We start from the raw sequence: 18016 nt of genomic DNA, 5'->3' as shown, positions 1-18016 counted from the left end.
TGGTATGTGAATTCTAATGACTTGCTTTCTGGTGGGATTGTCAGAAGGTTTTTAGAAGAGGATTTCACAAAAGGGGAAAACAGAAGTGAAATATTGATGTTTCATACAATAAAATTTATGTTAGAGGTTTTACAGGTCTCTTGGTTTAGACAGTAAGCTTTTAAGAACAGGCTTGGCCTTGTGAGTCATGTACTATATATCTGATTAAATGCTTAAGGAGCAGATATTATCCTAAGGAATAAAAGTCTGGAATAGAAAGTAAAAATGCACTGAAGCAGAACATGCCATCTTTACAACTGCACCAAAGTGTTAGTTGTCCCATTAACTCCATCTTCTCTGTGGAATTAGGTTTCCCCATGCCCCCACCCTCTCCACCCCGTGCCCTGACATCTCACTCTGCAGCCACTAGCGAGACCATTGAGAATTGTCGCACGTCTCTTGTTCCCACAGTCGGACTTGCTCAGCAGTTTAGGAACAATAGCTGTTTCATTGCTGAGTCGTGAAACAAAAAAGTTAAACATATCAGCAACAATGCATGAAAAATGGGATGAAGAGCCTTCCACAGGAAGGGATTTTTCCATGCCAGTGTATAGGTACTCGGGATTTATGGGAGACAGAATCTAATAAGCAAGAAATCCTTCTTCTTTTGTACATCATCTGCCAGCTCAATACTAGGAGAAGTAAACCATAAGATTTACTAATAATAGCAGGAAGGAAGAACCCTGTTAAACAAAGACAGCAAAGTTGGATGACTTGCATGTGTATAATCCAAGGTTGTTTTTCTCTCCCAACAGCCCTTTTTTTCTTTAAACTCACCCTTGAGAAAAGAAGGAAAAAAAAAAAAAGAGATCTTTGGCGGTATAATCTTGCTTTCAAGGGAGGATTGAGGAAGAACTTGTGGAACTGACTCACTATGTCCTATTAGTAGCAGCCTCAATTTTCTGTGAGCTGCTGTCATTTTTAAATTAGGTGCAACACCATTAGCCTTACAGATGCTGCTGTCTCAGCACTTGCTGATGTGTTATTGACAGGGATTCAATTTACTGCTTTTGCTAAGTTCTAAAAGGAATGACAGAATAGCATTGCTCTGTTTTACACCAATAAAAAATAATATGTATGGGTCCTAGCTATTTTACCTATTACTTTAAAATGTCTAGATCTTCCTTGTTTTGTTCCTTTTGCTGAGTATTATTTTAATGTTGCAGTTTGCTCAACTGTTTGATCTCCCTGCAAAGTACTTTATGGGAGTCTTTTCCATTCTGAGACACTCCATGAAACAGCTAAGGAGCTGCTAATTTATACTTGTCAACCAAAGTCATTAAGCTTTCTAAGTTTGGTGAATTCAATCAACAGACAAGATGTAAGCTCCCCATTTGGAGTATTCAAAACAAATTTGAGAAATTTTAGTATCTTTTTCACTCTCATGGGCTGAGACATCTCAGTCTATGTTTGAATCAGATTTGAAGTCATCTTGTAGAAATAGAAACCAAAACTTGAACTTCTTATATGTCCTTATATAACATTGTAAAACAATGTTATGCCTAAACTGAATATTCAGCCTAAATTATTTGAAATGGAAAATCACATGTTAATTTAATTGTAAAACAACTGCGTCGTGTTTCTTTGGCATTGCAACCAAGTGATTTCGTGTAGCATTCAGTTGAGGAAGTGTTGCTTGTTTTTAGAGCTGTGAATGACATGGAGCAGTATGCCAAAACTGGATTGCTGTCAGTGTCTCTATTTTCAGGGTGTCAAAGTTTGTTAGAGGGGTACAAAGGGTAACAGGAATGAATTGGTTTATTTTGATACATTGGGTTGCCAGGTGTGCTGCTTTAAGAACTGATCCACAAATAGGTCCCTTGCAGATGACTGCAAGGGCTGGAGACCTTTGTGAGAGGAGTTGAGTGGACAAAGGCGAGCAGCATTAGCTTCAGACAGCTGGATTTGATGTCTCTGCATGTCTTCTTGGTCCATGTTGGCAATGAAGGTTGTGATCAGCAAGAGAATGAGAGTACCAGTACCATGAAAGAGTGAGCTGGCCTGCACGTGGGAGAGAGAGAGTCTCCATTTCCAGTAACCGTGTCTCTGTGTATGTGTGCACAAGTGCAGGAGTTAATATTTATTCTTTGTAGTGTGGCAGTGCTCTCTCTTGGGGCCTACAAAAGTTATTTAGGAAGGAGACTGGCTCTGGTGTATTTCAACTGTAGAAGTCAATATTTGTTTTTCTGAGTACTTAAGATTAATTTGTACACTTTACCGCCATGAAAGGATGCATGTGTATGCGTAAGTGCAAAGCTGGAGGGTAATAAGGTACAACTAAAACAGTATGTGAAAGAACAAGAACTCTCAAATAAATGCCAACTAATATGTGATTACACATGGACAAGCTTGTTCTCATAGTGTCATGATGTACTGTAGATCTTCCTTCTTTGGAGAGGCTGGAAGGGGAATGGCAGCAGTTGAACACCAGCTTAGGAGTATAGTGGAGCAGAGAGGAAAGCGTTCGGTCAACCCATTGGAAGGGAAGCCTACACCTGATAACATGCTGCACTATGCCTTCATGCAACACATCTGATTCAGAGTGGAAATACAACAGGGCATGAGAGCTTTTAAAGACACAAGAAAGATTAATACAATGGGAATTTATCAGAAAATATAGATCTGTAGTTTCAGGAATCCCTCATTCCCTCGATTACTAAAAAATCAATTTATTTCTCGTAAGTGACTCTCATTCCTTACGTTCACACTGAAAGGATATTGCATAATTGTTGCTCGTTATTCTCAATATATTTAATGTGAAAGCCGCACTTCAGCATTTGATCTATTTATATGCTGTTCATACACATGAAGCCAGACTTTCTTTGGATTCAGTTCATTGTACCTTAAAAGTAATCCGAATACCGCAGGTTTCATTGTAAACAAAGAAGGATTCCAACCCTCAGGTCATTGCCGGTTGTTTAAAAAAAAAAACACACTTGGAATCACTTCAATAATTATCCGTGTTCTCTTATTAAACTAAATAGGCTTTTCCTGTGATGGAAAGAAGATTAAAGGTCATATAGTTCAAAATAAGTTTTTGAACATTACCAGATTAAGGAAAATGAAATCTTTCATTAATAAGGTCAGCTTCTTTAATGTTTATCAGCTCATAAGGATGTACAAGCTGTAGAGCACCAGCAGGGACAGAATTATGTAGAAAACATGACTTGTCTGAGGAACAGCAATTTTTTTTCTGCATCCCTCTTGTAAAGCCTGAGTGACAGTGGTTTGGCCCTTTAGCCTCACATTGAATAAAGCACAGTTGACAATGTGGGCAAATGAAGTTTTCCTCTGAAGAGATGCTGTCTTGAGAACTACACAGAGACTAACATTACGCTCAAAAATGAAAAGTGCTGTGGAATATTGAGTTTTATTTCAGTTATGTATCACTAAAATGCAGCAAAACATAGAGAAGAGGAAACGCTTGTCTGTGTAATTTCATTTGATTCTAGGTTTATGCACTGCTAAAAACATGGGTATATGTGTTTTTATGCTTTGTCCTGGTATTAAGAATCTAAAAGGCATAACAGACAGCTGTAGGCTTTCATGGTAAGCTGTGTTTTGTATATATGCGAAGTAATCTGACTTATGTACCTTTGGTCAGTGTACTTGTTCCATGCTGCGTTGTGAAGTGCAAGAATTCAAGGAAGTATGACCATGAGGTCACCAAATTCAAGCATATCAGGAAATGTGTGTAGCTGTATCAGATTTACGCAAATACATTAGTTGAGTCCTTCATCTTATTGCAGTATTAATTTGGCAGTTGTAGTAAGTATCAAGATGATTTTTGAATGGGTTAAAATACTAGAGTATAAATGACTCCTAGCAGTTTCCTTCTACTGCGCAGCACAATAGCTAGAGGTTAAGTTTCTTATTTGGCTAATAGTGTCCCTTAACCTTCACCCCTCCGCTTTGTTCTTTGTTCAGATGATTAGGTGTTTTCCATCTGCACCTCTATGGGAGAAGAATCTGTGCTTGTTAATTTGAGCTGACTTCCTAAGGAAGTCAGGCATATTTGATAATGCTTTGTCTGTCCTCCTACCCCTGCCATAACCTTTGAACACGCTGCCCAGGTTCATTTCACTCAGAATGAGGAGGTAAGGTCTCAAAATAAGATGTCCTTAAAAGCTTTATGAAACTCTGCATCTGGATGTAGAGACCCCACTGAGGAAACGGCTGCAGAGTGAAGTCAGCCTTCCTTGGACTGCGATCCAGGCCTCTCTAGCATGCTTCCTATGATGTCTAATAAGGCTTAGGGGATAAGCTTCAATCCATGTTAACACTTGGATAATACGTAACAGCAATAAATCATGAACAGGCTTGTCGGTATACCCAAAAGTATTTAATCTAGTTTTGGTAGTATTAAGGTTCATTGTGTTCCTCAGAAGAGTTTGTTTTCTGTTGTTACCATCTGGAAAAGCTGTGCTGTGTTCTTCTAGCAGTGAAGGATATACCTGTAGTTAGCTTGCTGATCACATGCTTAGTGATAATTGATATGACCAGGAGTTAGACACCCGATTTTCTGTTCAAAGTGTCTTTGTTCTTCTGAAGATCCCACACTGGGAACATCAGATGCAATGTCTGGGTTGGGGACCATTCTTGCATGGTGTGTGCTGGGCAAGGCATGGTAGATAACTCTAGGAGTGGTAACAGTTCCTGAATTAGCCTAGAAATTAATTGAAAACAGGAATAATTCAGCAAGAACAGAAGGCAAAATGTACAAAATACACATTTAGTTTGAAAATCCCCAAAGTGCCATCTAATAAGTTCTTTTTAAGCTGTGGTAAAAATAAGCCATTGATTCCTACAGCATCTCGTTGCAGTACAGGCATTGCTCTGCCCAACTGATGCATCTTTCTTCTCTCCCCAACTGATGCATCTTTCTTCTCTCCAGCCTGGCTATCCCAGCAGCGATGCTTTTCTCTAGTCTCTCTATAAGTCATCTGGTTTGTTCTTGTGTGTTTGTGTGCTGTTTTCTTAACAAGGAGTCTTTATTGTACTTCCCAAATCCTTTTCAAGATTATACCATTACTATGATTATACTATTTGACATCTTCTTCTCCTGTATATTTTCATTTCCTTTTAAAACAGATCTGGGTCTCAGTTTTTGTACACGTATTTGTGCTGTGCTGTCAAACAAGTACTAAACATTTTCCTAAAATCAGCCTTGAATTGTGGTACTTGTTCACAGATTTCTTAATCAAATTACTTCAACACTTTCTCATCTCTGTCCTGCATGCAGTCTACCTGCATTACTCTCCCCAAATGAAGATGTCATTCCAAAGAGTTTTCTGTCGTCTCCTTGCCAGGTGAGGTTGCTTTCTCATGCTAATTGCTGCCTGGAAGTATCCACCACCTCTCCCAGTGTGCAGCTCCCTTATTTGTATTTCCGTAGTGTTTAACAGTATGGGGATTGGAAGTAAGGAAGCAAATACTGGAAAGTAGGTGCAGCTGCTGCATTGGCCTTAGACTCTGATCCAGGTGAAATATTTGCTGCTTCATCTGGAGTGCACCTCTGCTCTTGTTGGTAAAGTCTCTTGCCCAAATGCTTGGCAGATGGTGCTGGTGACAAGCAGCTTTCAAAATGAGTTTGTGAAAGCATCAGTCCTTGAGCTGAGTTTGTGTGTTGCATCCTGATGTCTCACTTCACCCTGCAGAGCAGGAGCATCCTGGGGAGACTTTCCAGACTCTGAGAGATGCTGCTGCTGTTCGTCAGCCAGAGGAAACAGTAAGGGGGGAGTTTTGCTACTCGTGCTTGGCAGAAACAACAATACGCCAAAGTTCATCTCAAAGGACTGAAAATGTGGTCCTGTGCACTCCTGCACATTAACATTGAAATATCTTAACACTCCTTGTTTCCTTTTCCTCAGCTGCAGATTAGGAGGGTGCGTTGGTGCAGATAGGCAGCTTGAATTATTTTATCAGCTTTCTGAAAGAGAAATGGCAGATTCTTAAATTAATTCCTCAGAACTGGGGAAAGCCAGATTCCCAAATGGGATTCAGCCTTCATTTATAAACCATTTTTAGTGATTCATGCCGTGCAAATCTTTTATAACATGGAATGCTGCCATGTTATAAAACAGAGAGGGAAAGCCTGCATTCAGATTGCTAAAGAGAAATTTTTGTCTCAAATCTGGGAATTTTTTAAGGAGGTGGAAGAATGTACTCAATTGAAAAATAACCCAACCCCCAAATAAATCTTGTTAATTTTACTTTTCTTCTTTATATTACTCAGTTATCTCTAGAGTCAAAGACCGAAGGCTGCGGGGTCACTAAAGCTGTTTTAAAGAAAGCCAGTTCATCTTCTGTTTCTGTGTTCGTTGTCTTTACTGTCAGCTGTATTGGCAATTTGCTTTGTTTCCCAGAAATGCGTATTTCTGGCATGGATTTTCAGATAGGGGAATTCTTTGGAAGGTTTCTGTTGGCAACAGCAGGATGTGTAATTTGATAAATGCATATGAATATAGGAGCTTTTTCTCTCATTTTGAAGGTTAAATTAGTATCTATACTAAAAAAAAAAAAAAAGTAAAAAATCTCAGAGCCAAGTAGAATGAATGTTCTCCACCTGCTAAGCAAAATAGTTTTTTCTTCTAGCATTGAGGTGCTGGTCCTGACATATATTTAGCACCCGTATTTCTGCCTGGCTGTATTTGGGATGACGGCTGTTCAGTATCTCTGAAAATTGAGCCTGGCATCAGTCTCTACAATTTTTTGGTGCTGTCCTACATGATCATTTTCGCTGAGAGCATTTAATGTTCCATTTTGTGGTAAATTAGTATGATGATACCTTTAATTGTCGAGAAAAAAAATAAATACAATGTAACTTAAGAAAATGTACTGATGTACAGATTTGTTATGTTTAATGTGTATGTTTTTACTGGTTTCGTGGTCTCATCTAGCATCCTCCATTTTCCCTAAAACTTTCATATAAGTTGACTTTTAACCTTTTCTTTTAAGATACCTGCTTGTGGACCACAAAAATAGGTATGAAAAGTGTGGCCACTGATCCTCAATTCATAGATTTTTAAACCAAATTTGGAGAGTTGCAATTGGCATGTCAGACTGCTGGCAGGAAGCAGGCCTGAAAGACTTTTTGATTTTTTTTAAAATCAGTTTTGTTTGTTTGTGTTCAAAGTGGTTTCCAAGCACTTGACAATGAAATACATTCGGAGGCCAGAAAACAAAAAAAATAGTTGTGTTTTTTTTTTTTTCTCCATAGTTTCTTAATAGCGCTTTGGAGGAGTTCTACACTTAGAGAACTAAGCTGTTAGAACTGACTAAGAAAATTACATTTTTTTTTTTTTTTTAAACAGAACCAAGCAATTGATCAGCTATATTTTATAGTTAATACACAGAAACAGTTAAACCAAGAAATACATAATAGGAAATAGGAAATATGGTCAGTAGGAGATATTCTGGTTATCTTCTGGTTTTCCCTTTGCAAGGTTAAGTCTAAAGAGACTGGGAATGTCTTAGCTTGTCACTGTTAGACACTTGGTGCTACACTTGTTTTCTCAGCGTATGACAGAACCTTTAACTTTCATTACAGTTGTCAAGATTTTGAAGAAAATTTGTACGTAGATATTTTTCCAGGCACATTGACTCAGGAGTTCGTTTCCTCTCGCTAATCTGTCTGATCTGCCAATAGGTACACTATATACATCACAACATCTTTTAAAGCCATTTAAAAATCCACAGTTTGTATTGATCTTCTCTTGGCTGGCATGAGGCTACTTCCTCTGTGAGCATGCATGCGTGTGCATGCGTACATTGAATTTTGTAAGGGCCATCACCCACTGACTTCAGTGATTAAGAATCTGAATCTATTTGTTCCTTGCTAGGTTATCTGCATAAAAAGCAGTTTAAAATGGCTGACCACAGGGACAAAGGGTCACTTCCACACCATAGAGCCCTGAGCAGAAGTCAGAATACGTTCATATATTGTAACTTTCAGCACAGTTACTGTGGAAAAAAATTTAGCAGCTGATCTTAAATATGGGCAATTATATACTGAAGCCTTTGCTGCTGGTATGGCATAAATTTGCACGCAAATATCTTTTGGATTCACACACGATGTTATTCCTGAGCATATGGTTATGGAGGGTTTTTCCTTATTTTAAAATTTCAAAAGTGAAAGACCTTTTCAGGCAATTTTTTAAAGAAGAATTTATTGTGTGAATGTACTCATGCTAAGTCAAGAGGTTTGCAGTCCATTTGAGGATGAGATTGGAGTCTGAAGTACTAGATAAACAGCTACGTGGCAGCTTTATACAGCAGTATCCGGGGCTGGATCACAAACTGAAATTGAGTCAACAAGGTGTGAATGCTGAGAGAAAAGCAAATATGGCATGGGCTGTGTAAACACATGCTACACATAGGTTTGCCTTAGAAAAGTTCTTTCATTGTACTTGATAATGCTCGAGACCTCAGAGGACAGAAACGCTTTGAATGAATGATCAGGAATGTTCCAGGAATGATCAGAAATCTAAAAACTGAGACTGGTATATGGTGAAAAAAGTGAGTTTTTAAGGAATGAGCTAGTAGAAACCTGGTGTCAGTCATCTTCTGTGTAAAAGGCTGCTGCAAGGCAGATGATAAAAGTGCTTTGTCTGCCGGAGACAGGATGAAGTAGTGTCCTTGAAAAGGAGCAAGAGATGGTTGTGCAGCAGATGGGGAATAATACTAAGGGTGGTACCAGTGAAGTGACATGAATAGATTGCCCAGGGAGATGAGATTGTTATGGGACGTCCTATCAGTGGTGGTTTTTAAGATGGACATCAGTTAAAAAAGATTTAGTTGCAGTTACTCTTTCTGGTGGAGAGACTGGGTTTACCTGCTTCATCTCATTTTTAAAAAACAAAGACTTAAAGGCCTTTACACTTACCAGCAGCTGCTTCTGTTGTGCTACAGCCAGCCTTGGTCAAGGTTTTGCCATCCCCTCGCAAAGCTCATCTCTCTTGTCCTAAATTTATATCTTTAAATCTTATACAGTCCAATGCCATCTTAACAGTACCTCTACCTAGAGGGTAACATGCTTTTCAGTACTCTCCAGAGTAAGGAAAAACCTCCATGTCTTGTTTGGATTAGCCTGGAACCGATGGAAGGAAACTTTCATCCAAAGAAAGCGAACTTCCTATTTTAAAATTATTCCAATTATTTTGTAACTTTATAATTAAAACAAGCCTATAAATGGGGATCTTTTCTCCTGACTAATGGATTTAATTATCGGACATGAGTCTTTGAATTGCCAACTTTTCAGCAAGCTCTAATATGTTTATGAGACGACAAGAGCCAGGGAGTCTACGCTTCTTACGAAAGATTGTGGTTTACAAGATACTCATCATGCTTTGCCTGAAAGTACATAGGTTCCCTTTGGTGCCTCTGTCTGACTCTGAAACAGAAACTAAAACTGTGCTTGATTTAGGAGAAATTACTCAAATTTCTTGTAATTCACTGTTATAATGTTACTACTGAAATTTCTGATGTGGGGGTACTATTCAGTAAAGAGTGCAGAGAAGCAGGTTTTCTTGAATCACACACACATGTAGCTGCTGACTCTTCATCGGAAACCTGGCATGACCAAACAGGTTTCGCACAGTCTTGTACAGCTGTGTGTTTAGAAAGTGAGTGGTTTGAGGTTTAATTAACTTCACAGTCCACAGTTTTCTCTGCTTCAAGTGGTATCGGTGCTTTCCCTTTTTTCTATTTTGTCTGTGGTTTCTACAAGCTAACAGGGCACTGTCATCTAATTTTGATATAAAGCTTGAAGTGTTGGTTATGGACTTTTCTGCAAACCTGAAATGGCCTTTGAAGAAATACCTGAAGTACTGACAAACAAGTCATTGTAATTTGCATATATATATATATATATGTATATATATATGAAGGAAGTCAGTCATTTTGTTCATGTAACTCCCAAGTCTGTCCAAGTGGTCTTCACATTCCTGCTGAAGTGAGAGAGTTGTGAGCAAAGTTTAAGCCTGGAGCTCATGTCATGGATTTCTATCAGTGACATGGACAAATATGATATGAGGCCCCGAAGAGATGCCAAAATGGAGTGGGGTGCTTCTTCCATTGAGAGTATTACATTTTAAGTGCTGGCAGGTTCTTAATTCATCTTTACCTGAATATGGATTTGTCAACCCTCACTCCTGATACGGCCCTTACCAAATTGCGTGGCATGGATATTACAGTTTAGGAATGTATAAAAATAAGAATTTAATGTGTCTAGGAGTTGTATAGCTTAAATTAGTATATGTTTAGTGAGTTCTGAAGAACTCACTTGGGAACATGGTAAAAATAGAGTAAGTTGTAAGTTTTAAGGGTGTTTCTTCCTTCCAAATATAATATTGACCTTTACCATAGCATTTCTATTAGCTTGTGTGTTGTCTGGGCCCTTCCCTCAGTGTGGCTATTGCAGACCAAGAGAAAGGAGAGAAGGGGCCATTTGTGAACAGATCTGTATTGTTGATGTATTATTGATGTAGTGCTGCTATGTTTCTATGTTTCTCCTCACATAGTACAGACAGATTGGTGGGGGACAGAGGAGCATTTGTAGCATTCCCAGCTCATCCATGAGGGAGACTTTCTTAAGAAAAAATATATTAATAATAAAAACAAACAAAAAAAAAACATTGAAGGCATGAGGAAACATCCGCCTGTTGACTGCAGAGGACTTTATAAAGGGAGATTTCTTTTAAAATTACCAGAAGCCTTTAGACAAAGCTTGTAATTCTGGCAGTGATGTACATCTAACTTTGGAAGAGACTTCTAAGACAAGGTCAGGTGCTTTTCCACTTGAGACATCTTTTGAAAGAACTAGCCTGAACAAAATGTGAGTTATAGAAAACTGCCCTGTAGGACAGACTGGCTTGGCTGTATTCCTATGTGAAAATTATCCAGCTCCTGATCTTTGTCACTACAAGAAGACCCTTTGATACACGGAGGGGTCTCTGAGAGGATGCTCATGTTTTCAAAGCTTTCAGGTGGTTTGGGAAACAATGCTTCAGGGACTGGCTGAGCTTGAAGATAAGCTTTCCTGCAGTTTTCTTTTTGAGAGCAAAACCTGATGTTGGCCAGTATGTGGGTGGAACTGAATGTGCTTCTCAGATCCTGATGAACTTCTCTTTGGAAAACATGCAACCCATTAATCTTCAAAGAACACATTAAACATAATATTCTAGATTTTTTTTACCTTAAGGTCAATATTTAGAGCAGCAAGTATCCAGGGACACAGAAATGGCTGTCTCTCTTTTTTTTTTTTCCTCCAGAAATTATTTAGCACTGGTCTGAACCGGTGATCCTGGCTGATCAACTCTGGTTCTGCAGTGTCTCAGGCATCCCATGGCTTTGAGTAGCAACAATATCAGAAGTGAGCAGAGGAAACTGGATGAACTACTCTGTCCCCTTAGACCTTTACCCAAAGCACGGGACATTTGCATTCATGGTACCCAGGACCCTTTGTGAATGTGACACATGATCTAAATTGGAAAAAAAAAAAACCAACAACAACAACAAAAAACTGTTCTAGGGGAATATGCTGCCATGTCTATTCTGTTCTGGCATCAGGTAGTCCTGACAGAGGTCTGTGGACAGTTGAATTTTCCATGCATGTGATTCCTTAGGTTATCTTTGAAATGCCTTGCTGAAAAAGCATGCATCAAGGAAGTGGTTGGGGCAGTGAAAATAGTGAAAAAGGTTTGTTTGCCAGACAAAGAAAGGAAAGGCAATACTATGCCTGGGAGCAGCACGGTAGAAGAAAAATAGATGGAACAAAAAGTGGCGTTTGTGGAGTGCCAACTCTGGAATTTCAAAGGGTTTTTTTTTTTTGTTTTTGTTTTTAATTTTAGAACTGACCAGCTTGTTGGAAGATGACGCTTATTCCTACTTGAAGCTGCCATTTGGAAAACAAACACTAGAAGAATGAGGAAGAATCCAAGCCTCCGCTGTCTTTTAGCACTAGCTATTTTATGTTTAACAAGCTTAATACATAGTCAGGAGATAGGTGAGTGTATATAATTCAACAATTACTTTTTCTCTGTATCTCTGTAGTGACAACACTTAATTATGTTGCTTTCCTAGTATATGTATGTTCAAAAATCTTCACCTCTGTGGTTCCCCACTGTCCTCAGGATAGAGGTATCGCCAGGCCTGGTCTCTGCTTTCCAGCAGCCAGTGGCATTTTGTAAACCAGTGCAAAGCTGGGTGTTAAGTTCTCCACAATGTAACTGTGATAGCCTGCATATGCACTTGGTGTAAATGTCTGCATTGAGACCTTCTTGCTGTATATGTCAGCTGTCTGCGACAATTTCACACATTATCATTAATTGCCCTTCTATCATTAATTGGCCTCCATGTGGGACAACAGAGGAGAGCAAAAAACTCATTAAGTTTATCATCAAAGCTTGCGGTTTTGCCATTGGCCCAAAGCCTGCTTATTAGGCTAGGCTAGGAATGGAGACAGCTGCCTGTGTCATTGCACACAAATATAAACCCAGATTTCGGGTACTTCTAGAAAGTAGTGTGGTTGTCACAGTCTGTAGTTGTCTGTAATAAGGCACACAAAAATCATTCAACGGTTTTAAAATACCAGTCAGACACGTATGCAGTGAACATGTAAAAATAATGGCTATAGATATGAACAATAGCAGTTGTTTTGCAGTTATCACTGAAGTTCTTATATGATTTCAGGTTCTCCAGGGGACCCCCAAAACTTAAAATGTGTCACGCACAATTTACGTAAAATGGTCTGTACATGGGATGTCTCTTCTAGAAGAAGACATGGACAAACTGACTTTTGTTACACCACCATGTAAGTATATATACCTGGTTGCAAACTACCAAACTGTGATGAAAGTACAGTTATGACTCAGTCGCAACCCATGGAATTTGTGATGCTGCTGTTTCCTAAGAATCTGCCTGTCGGTTGTCCTTGGGTGGTGCTCTCTTCAGGCAATGTTAACTCAGGCAATGGAGGGGTTTCTGGCAAAGTTTTTTTTCATGCTAACAGTTCTCTTGCCAAAATCTCCTGCTTGCTCTCTTCAAAGGGCTGGAAGATCCTCTCATTTACTCAGACTTCTCTGTGTGTCCACCTAACCCTTGCTCAGAGTTTTCATAAGGGACATCTTCATACTACGTTCAATCCAAAAGGAAATGATAGTTGGAAGAAGAAAATCCTGATGTTACGTGCCAAAGTGGTAGAATATATGACATAAGTGTCAAGATTCACATGTGGAAAAACATTAAAAATCTCTTGGTGGCTGTCTTATAACATACATAAATTTTAAGTTGTCTGGAGATCATTGTGTTAGAGGTAACATGAAGATGAGTCCACAATTGCAATATCCTGTCTGAAGTAAATGCACAGTTGAAGATTTCAAGAAACATTAAAAAACTTGAATCTTCAGTATGTTTTTCACTAAGGAGATCTACATCTGCAATTCCCCATGCCGTTGGCCTGCCAAATACTTATCATGTGCTAGGGATGAGTTCAAATCCTTTTTGCATCTTGATCCTGCCCCCACTCCAGATATTTGTACTGTCTTTTTTCCTGTAAATTCTGCAGGCAGCCCAGACTTTTCCTTGGGGTCCCAGGACTTGGCTGCACTTCTTCCACCTACATGCTTTTCTTTGTCTAGTTATTCCTCCCATGTTGCCAGCTATCATTTCTATACAAAAATTGCATATATGTGATACTGTGGCCAGAGTTCAGGAGTGCAGAGTTGATGAGGTACTGCCCTCAGAACAACAGCTAAAAAGCTGCTGCTGTTTCTCCTTATTAAAGCAGAGCAAGCTTGGGACCCCAAAGCAGAGTCTGAGGGATGAGCTTTGTGCAGACCTCCCTGAGGGAAAGAGATTTTGTTTTTCAGTTTCCCAAACAACCTCTAGTGATATCCCAGTACAGAAGAGGAATGAGTGCTGTTCTGAGCACTCAGGTCTCAACTGGCTTTCACTAGTCCAGTGTTTTGCATGAATCTGGAAAGCTCAACTCAAGCTCTTGACTCTAGCCGATAGGAGTTCCAGGGTCCTGTTCCAGTTCATAAGTGAATAATAATCTCTCAGCAGGAAGTCTGGCATTGTTCTCTTTGCTTTCCTTCCTCCCATCATTGCCCCAAGAGGAAGATTTGGATTTTTCCAAACTTTTTTCCTTTATAGTTGCATATCAATGATTATGAGCAACGGGACTTGACCCATGCATTGTTGTTTTAGGTATGTATCTATGACCTCCAGACAAAGGCCAGATCACATTGTGCTGAGCACTGCACAAACATAATGTGCAGACTGGATTTCCATCTGGAATCTTAGTCGTTCTCTCCCCTACCCTCTGCTCTTCCCCTACTAGCTGAACAGCAGCAGGGAGCTGAAGGATTTGTTTTGAGATGGGGACACAGATGGGTGAACATGCAGTTTGCATCCATATGCCATCACTTAGGGAAGAAATGAAGGGAGAGGGAGTCAGGAAATGTAAGGAAAGAGCAGGAATACTCTTGGGTTTTCCTTTTTTAATTTAGTTTATTTTGATATTTTATTTATTTACTTTGATTCATGGTGACTATATGTTTTAGAAATGTGTCTTCTGGTTAAAAAGTCAGTTTTTCACTTTGAGGTGTTTTCTTAACAGCTGGGTAGCTAAATCATACAACTAGTGTATGGTCTGCCACTATGAAAAGTCTTGAAAGAAGAAGGAATGCCTGTTAATCTGATGCTAACCAAAGCCCATGCAAGTGTTACTCCTTCATAAGACTTGATATGGAGCTCTTTTCATTATATTTCAGGGAATTTGTGTTTTATTGGTATCCTAGGAACAAGACTTAACTTGTCTGAACTTCCTATCAGCTGAAATACCTGCTTAATCCGCTCTGTTTTTTTCAGTGACCACCCTCTTACAGAGTGTTTTAAAACTAAGGAGAAAAGGGTTGAGATTCCAGTCCCAGAGAGCTCCACCACCATTAAAATAACCACAAACAGCATTTCTGGAACTCCTTTTGCTACCAGAGAATTTGAAATTCGCAAGAAAGACATCTGTAAGTGTCAGGTTTTATGTACGTACATAAAGCCTTTATACTGTGATTAAAAATGCTCTTCAATTGTATATGCTTGCAGTTTTCTTTGGCAGTATTCCTGTATGTAAAATGTTGATGTGCTAAGTCCATATGAATCTACGCATATATAAAAGGTTGTTTTCTCTCCTCCCTCAGGGGGAGAAAGAACACCCCTCTATGCATATATCCTAGCAGAGAAACAGGGGACAAATAGTGAGGAGGATACAAAGCCCAATGCTGTTGCGGTCCCCTAATCAATCTGTGTCATTGTTTTCATTGTTACACGGAAAAATAAAATAGTTACTACTGTAAATACAAATAAGTTTAAAAAAAAAAAAAGTAAAAAAAATAGTTACTACTCTACATTCTGAAGTACCTACACAGAGCATAAAGTACATTTGCTCAGACTTGACTTGCAAAAGGCAAATTAAACTTCCTAGTGCCCATTCTCCTCTCTGAAATCCTGAACCACTACAGAATTAAGTAGTTTATTCCTGCAATTTTGCAGTACTTTAAGGGTAGTTATATCAAGTGTCACTCCTCACAGACTCATATTTTCTTAATATATATTCAACTTAACCATTCTGTTCAAATGTATATGAAACTGAGCAAATACATCTATGCGTGGAAGCTGGGCTGAATCATATTGGAGTCAATGACATAGAAATTTTCCTAATTCCTTTCTTCTAAAGGTAGAAGAAAGCATAAAAGCATCTCTAGGTTGAGGCAGTGGTGCTCTACACTCAATTGCCTCCTACCAAGATAATAGTACTGTGGCTTGGTTGGCTCTGAGGAAATTTCCCTGAGTTTGGTTTTCGGTGTTCAAAAGCAGATTCTCTTATCCTAGTCAATATGTATGCTTGCAGCCTCCCTGCCTTGAGTTTCATTCAGCAAGTGTATGTACTTACACATTCTCCATCTTTATTGCTGTTTTGTTAAAATAGCAATCTCTATCTCCCCTCCCTACCCCAATGCAATCTGTTCCAATGGTTTTAGCCGTTGGCTTTATGCTGTAGATTTCCAATTTCACCTTTCCCTGTTGGTCAGGTTTAGCATCACTAGCTGCTTCCAGGTATTTCTTATAGAAGCAGAACTTAAAACTTGGACTACTTGAGAGCTGTTTTTTCCTTCAGCTTTATGTCTTTTGGTACTTCTCAGTTCCAGTTACAGCTTCACTAATCATCCAGGTTCATCAGTTGTAAGCTGAAGATAACATTGGCACCATCTGCCACACTTGCTTATAATTTAGTCTTTGTTTTTTGCTTGCCCCCATAATTCCTTTTATGCACCCCAACTCTAAATTAAGTAGCCCTTCTTATCCATGGCTCAGTTTTCTCTTCCACTGAAAGCAGCTTAGAAACTTGAACAAAACAAAACTAAAAAATATGTGGGGAACAGACTGGGTCCCCCAGCATCTTGCTGCCTCCAGGCAGGATGGGCCTCTCTGGTTCCTCACAAGATAACCTGCATAGCGTGTTAATCATGCTGAACATGTTGCAGGCTCTCAAAGCCTTGGCCAGGACCCAAGCCGGATAAATCACACATTTAAAAAACAGGATTTATCCTGCGCCAGGCCCAATTCCACTTGAACTGCTATAACCTTGCCTGCTTCTCAGCCTCTTGCTTCACCACCACCCATTTGTAGAAGAGATGCTTCTGTTTAATGTCCCTGTCCTGTCCCCATCACCATGTCATGCCTTTCATATTTCTTGTAGCTTAAAATCATATTCCTCATGATCCTCTCCAGAGCCTCACGTGAGCTTCTTTCACACTGTGTTTCTGCTCTCCTATCTCTCTGCTCTTGCTTTTGTTGCAAATCCCCCCTTTTCTGCAACCCTCCCTTCTTTCTCTGGAGAATTTTACATCCTCCTCCCTAGTTGAATTCTTGTGTATACTTCAGTTATCATGTACACTCTCTGTGGCACTGGATGAAAGCTGTGAAAAATACCATGCCTTCCTTACTACACATTATGAAGAGTTATATTCACAATCACTTACTCACACGTCTGCATGCTGAGATGTTAGAAGAAACTGCTACCTGGTGACTCATCAGCACCTGTGCTTTCCTGGGAACTTTGCTGTTCAAGTAACAACAGAGCACATCTTGTTCTAATCACAGAGGTTGAGTTACGTGTTTGTATGGCTAGTAGCCAAGTCAGAGCACAGATGTGGCTGTTAAACACCTGTAGGGTTAGTGTTGCTGACTAATAACTTGAATATGTTTTTTTCCTCCCCCCTTCTCTTTTTCAAGCATTTATTCCACTTGCTCCACACATTCTTAGTTTAACACCTGACTTTCCAACTTCCACATTAACTCTGAAGTGGAGTGATAACGGATCAATCTTCCCATATGGACTGGATGCCTTTTGGCAGATTGAGATTCTCCGTAAGGAAACAATGGAAAAAGTCACACAAGTAAGTTCTTTATGAAAAACATATATATGCAGTTTTTGCCTCCAGTAATGGAGGAGGTCATTTGAAGAAAGCTGACAGTAATGCAGATTGTAGGGCTTTGCAGAACCTGTGTGTAGTCATACTGTAAAAGGTAACTTTTTGGTAGCTTTCAAAGTTATGTGCAGACACTGGATGTTAAACTGTCAGTACTTACACTTCCAGCATTTTTTTTGCTTATTTTTAAAATCTAGTACTTTTTTTTTCTTTTAATTTAGAACTTGCTTATGAATTTGACAGATATTTTACACCATTGTTTCTGCTTTATTTCTCCAATGGTGTCTCAGGTCTTGGTGGTCTGTGAATGTTCAGTTTGCTTTTCGTTGTGACTTTTCCTTGTGATACCTTCCCAAAAGAAAAGTTCAGATGACATAACCAAACTAATCATTCAGAAGTTCTGTGCCTGTTTAAGTATACCAAGCAATTTATTCAAAATGGGAATAAATCATTTTTTCCTCTGTCTCTGATGCATTTGTAAAGGGTAT

At 39.2% G+C, this 18016-nt stretch overlaps 1 protein-coding gene across 4 annotated transcripts in view; it reads left to right on the top strand.

The window, feature by feature from the left end:
- LIFR (LIF receptor subunit alpha) overlaps window positions 1-18016 on the top strand; it is a 56545-nt gene that overhangs the window by 9432 nt on the left and 29097 nt on the right. For all 4 annotated transcript variants that reach the window (XM_040539891.1, XM_040539888.1, XM_040539889.1 and 1 more), the window contains 4 exons: window positions 11889-12043; window positions 12730-12850; window positions 14911-15062; window positions 17332-17495. In XM_040539891.1, coding sequence (XP_040395825.1) covers window positions 11962-12043; window positions 12730-12850; window positions 14911-15062; window positions 17332-17495 — 519 coding nt within the window. In that variant the 5' untranslated portion in view covers window positions 11889-11961. The remainder of the gene's footprint in view (window positions 1-11888; window positions 12044-12729; window positions 12851-14910; window positions 15063-17331; window positions 17496-18016) is intronic.

The sequence above is a fragment of the Cygnus olor genome, chromosome Z (assembly GCF_009769625.2).
Source record: "Cygnus olor isolate bCygOlo1 chromosome Z, bCygOlo1.pri.v2, whole genome shotgun sequence".
In the NCBI taxonomy this organism is placed as follows: domain Eukaryota; kingdom Metazoa; phylum Chordata; class Aves; order Anseriformes; family Anatidae; genus Cygnus; species Cygnus olor.
This window is presented reverse-complemented; position numbering and strand designations above follow the sequence as displayed.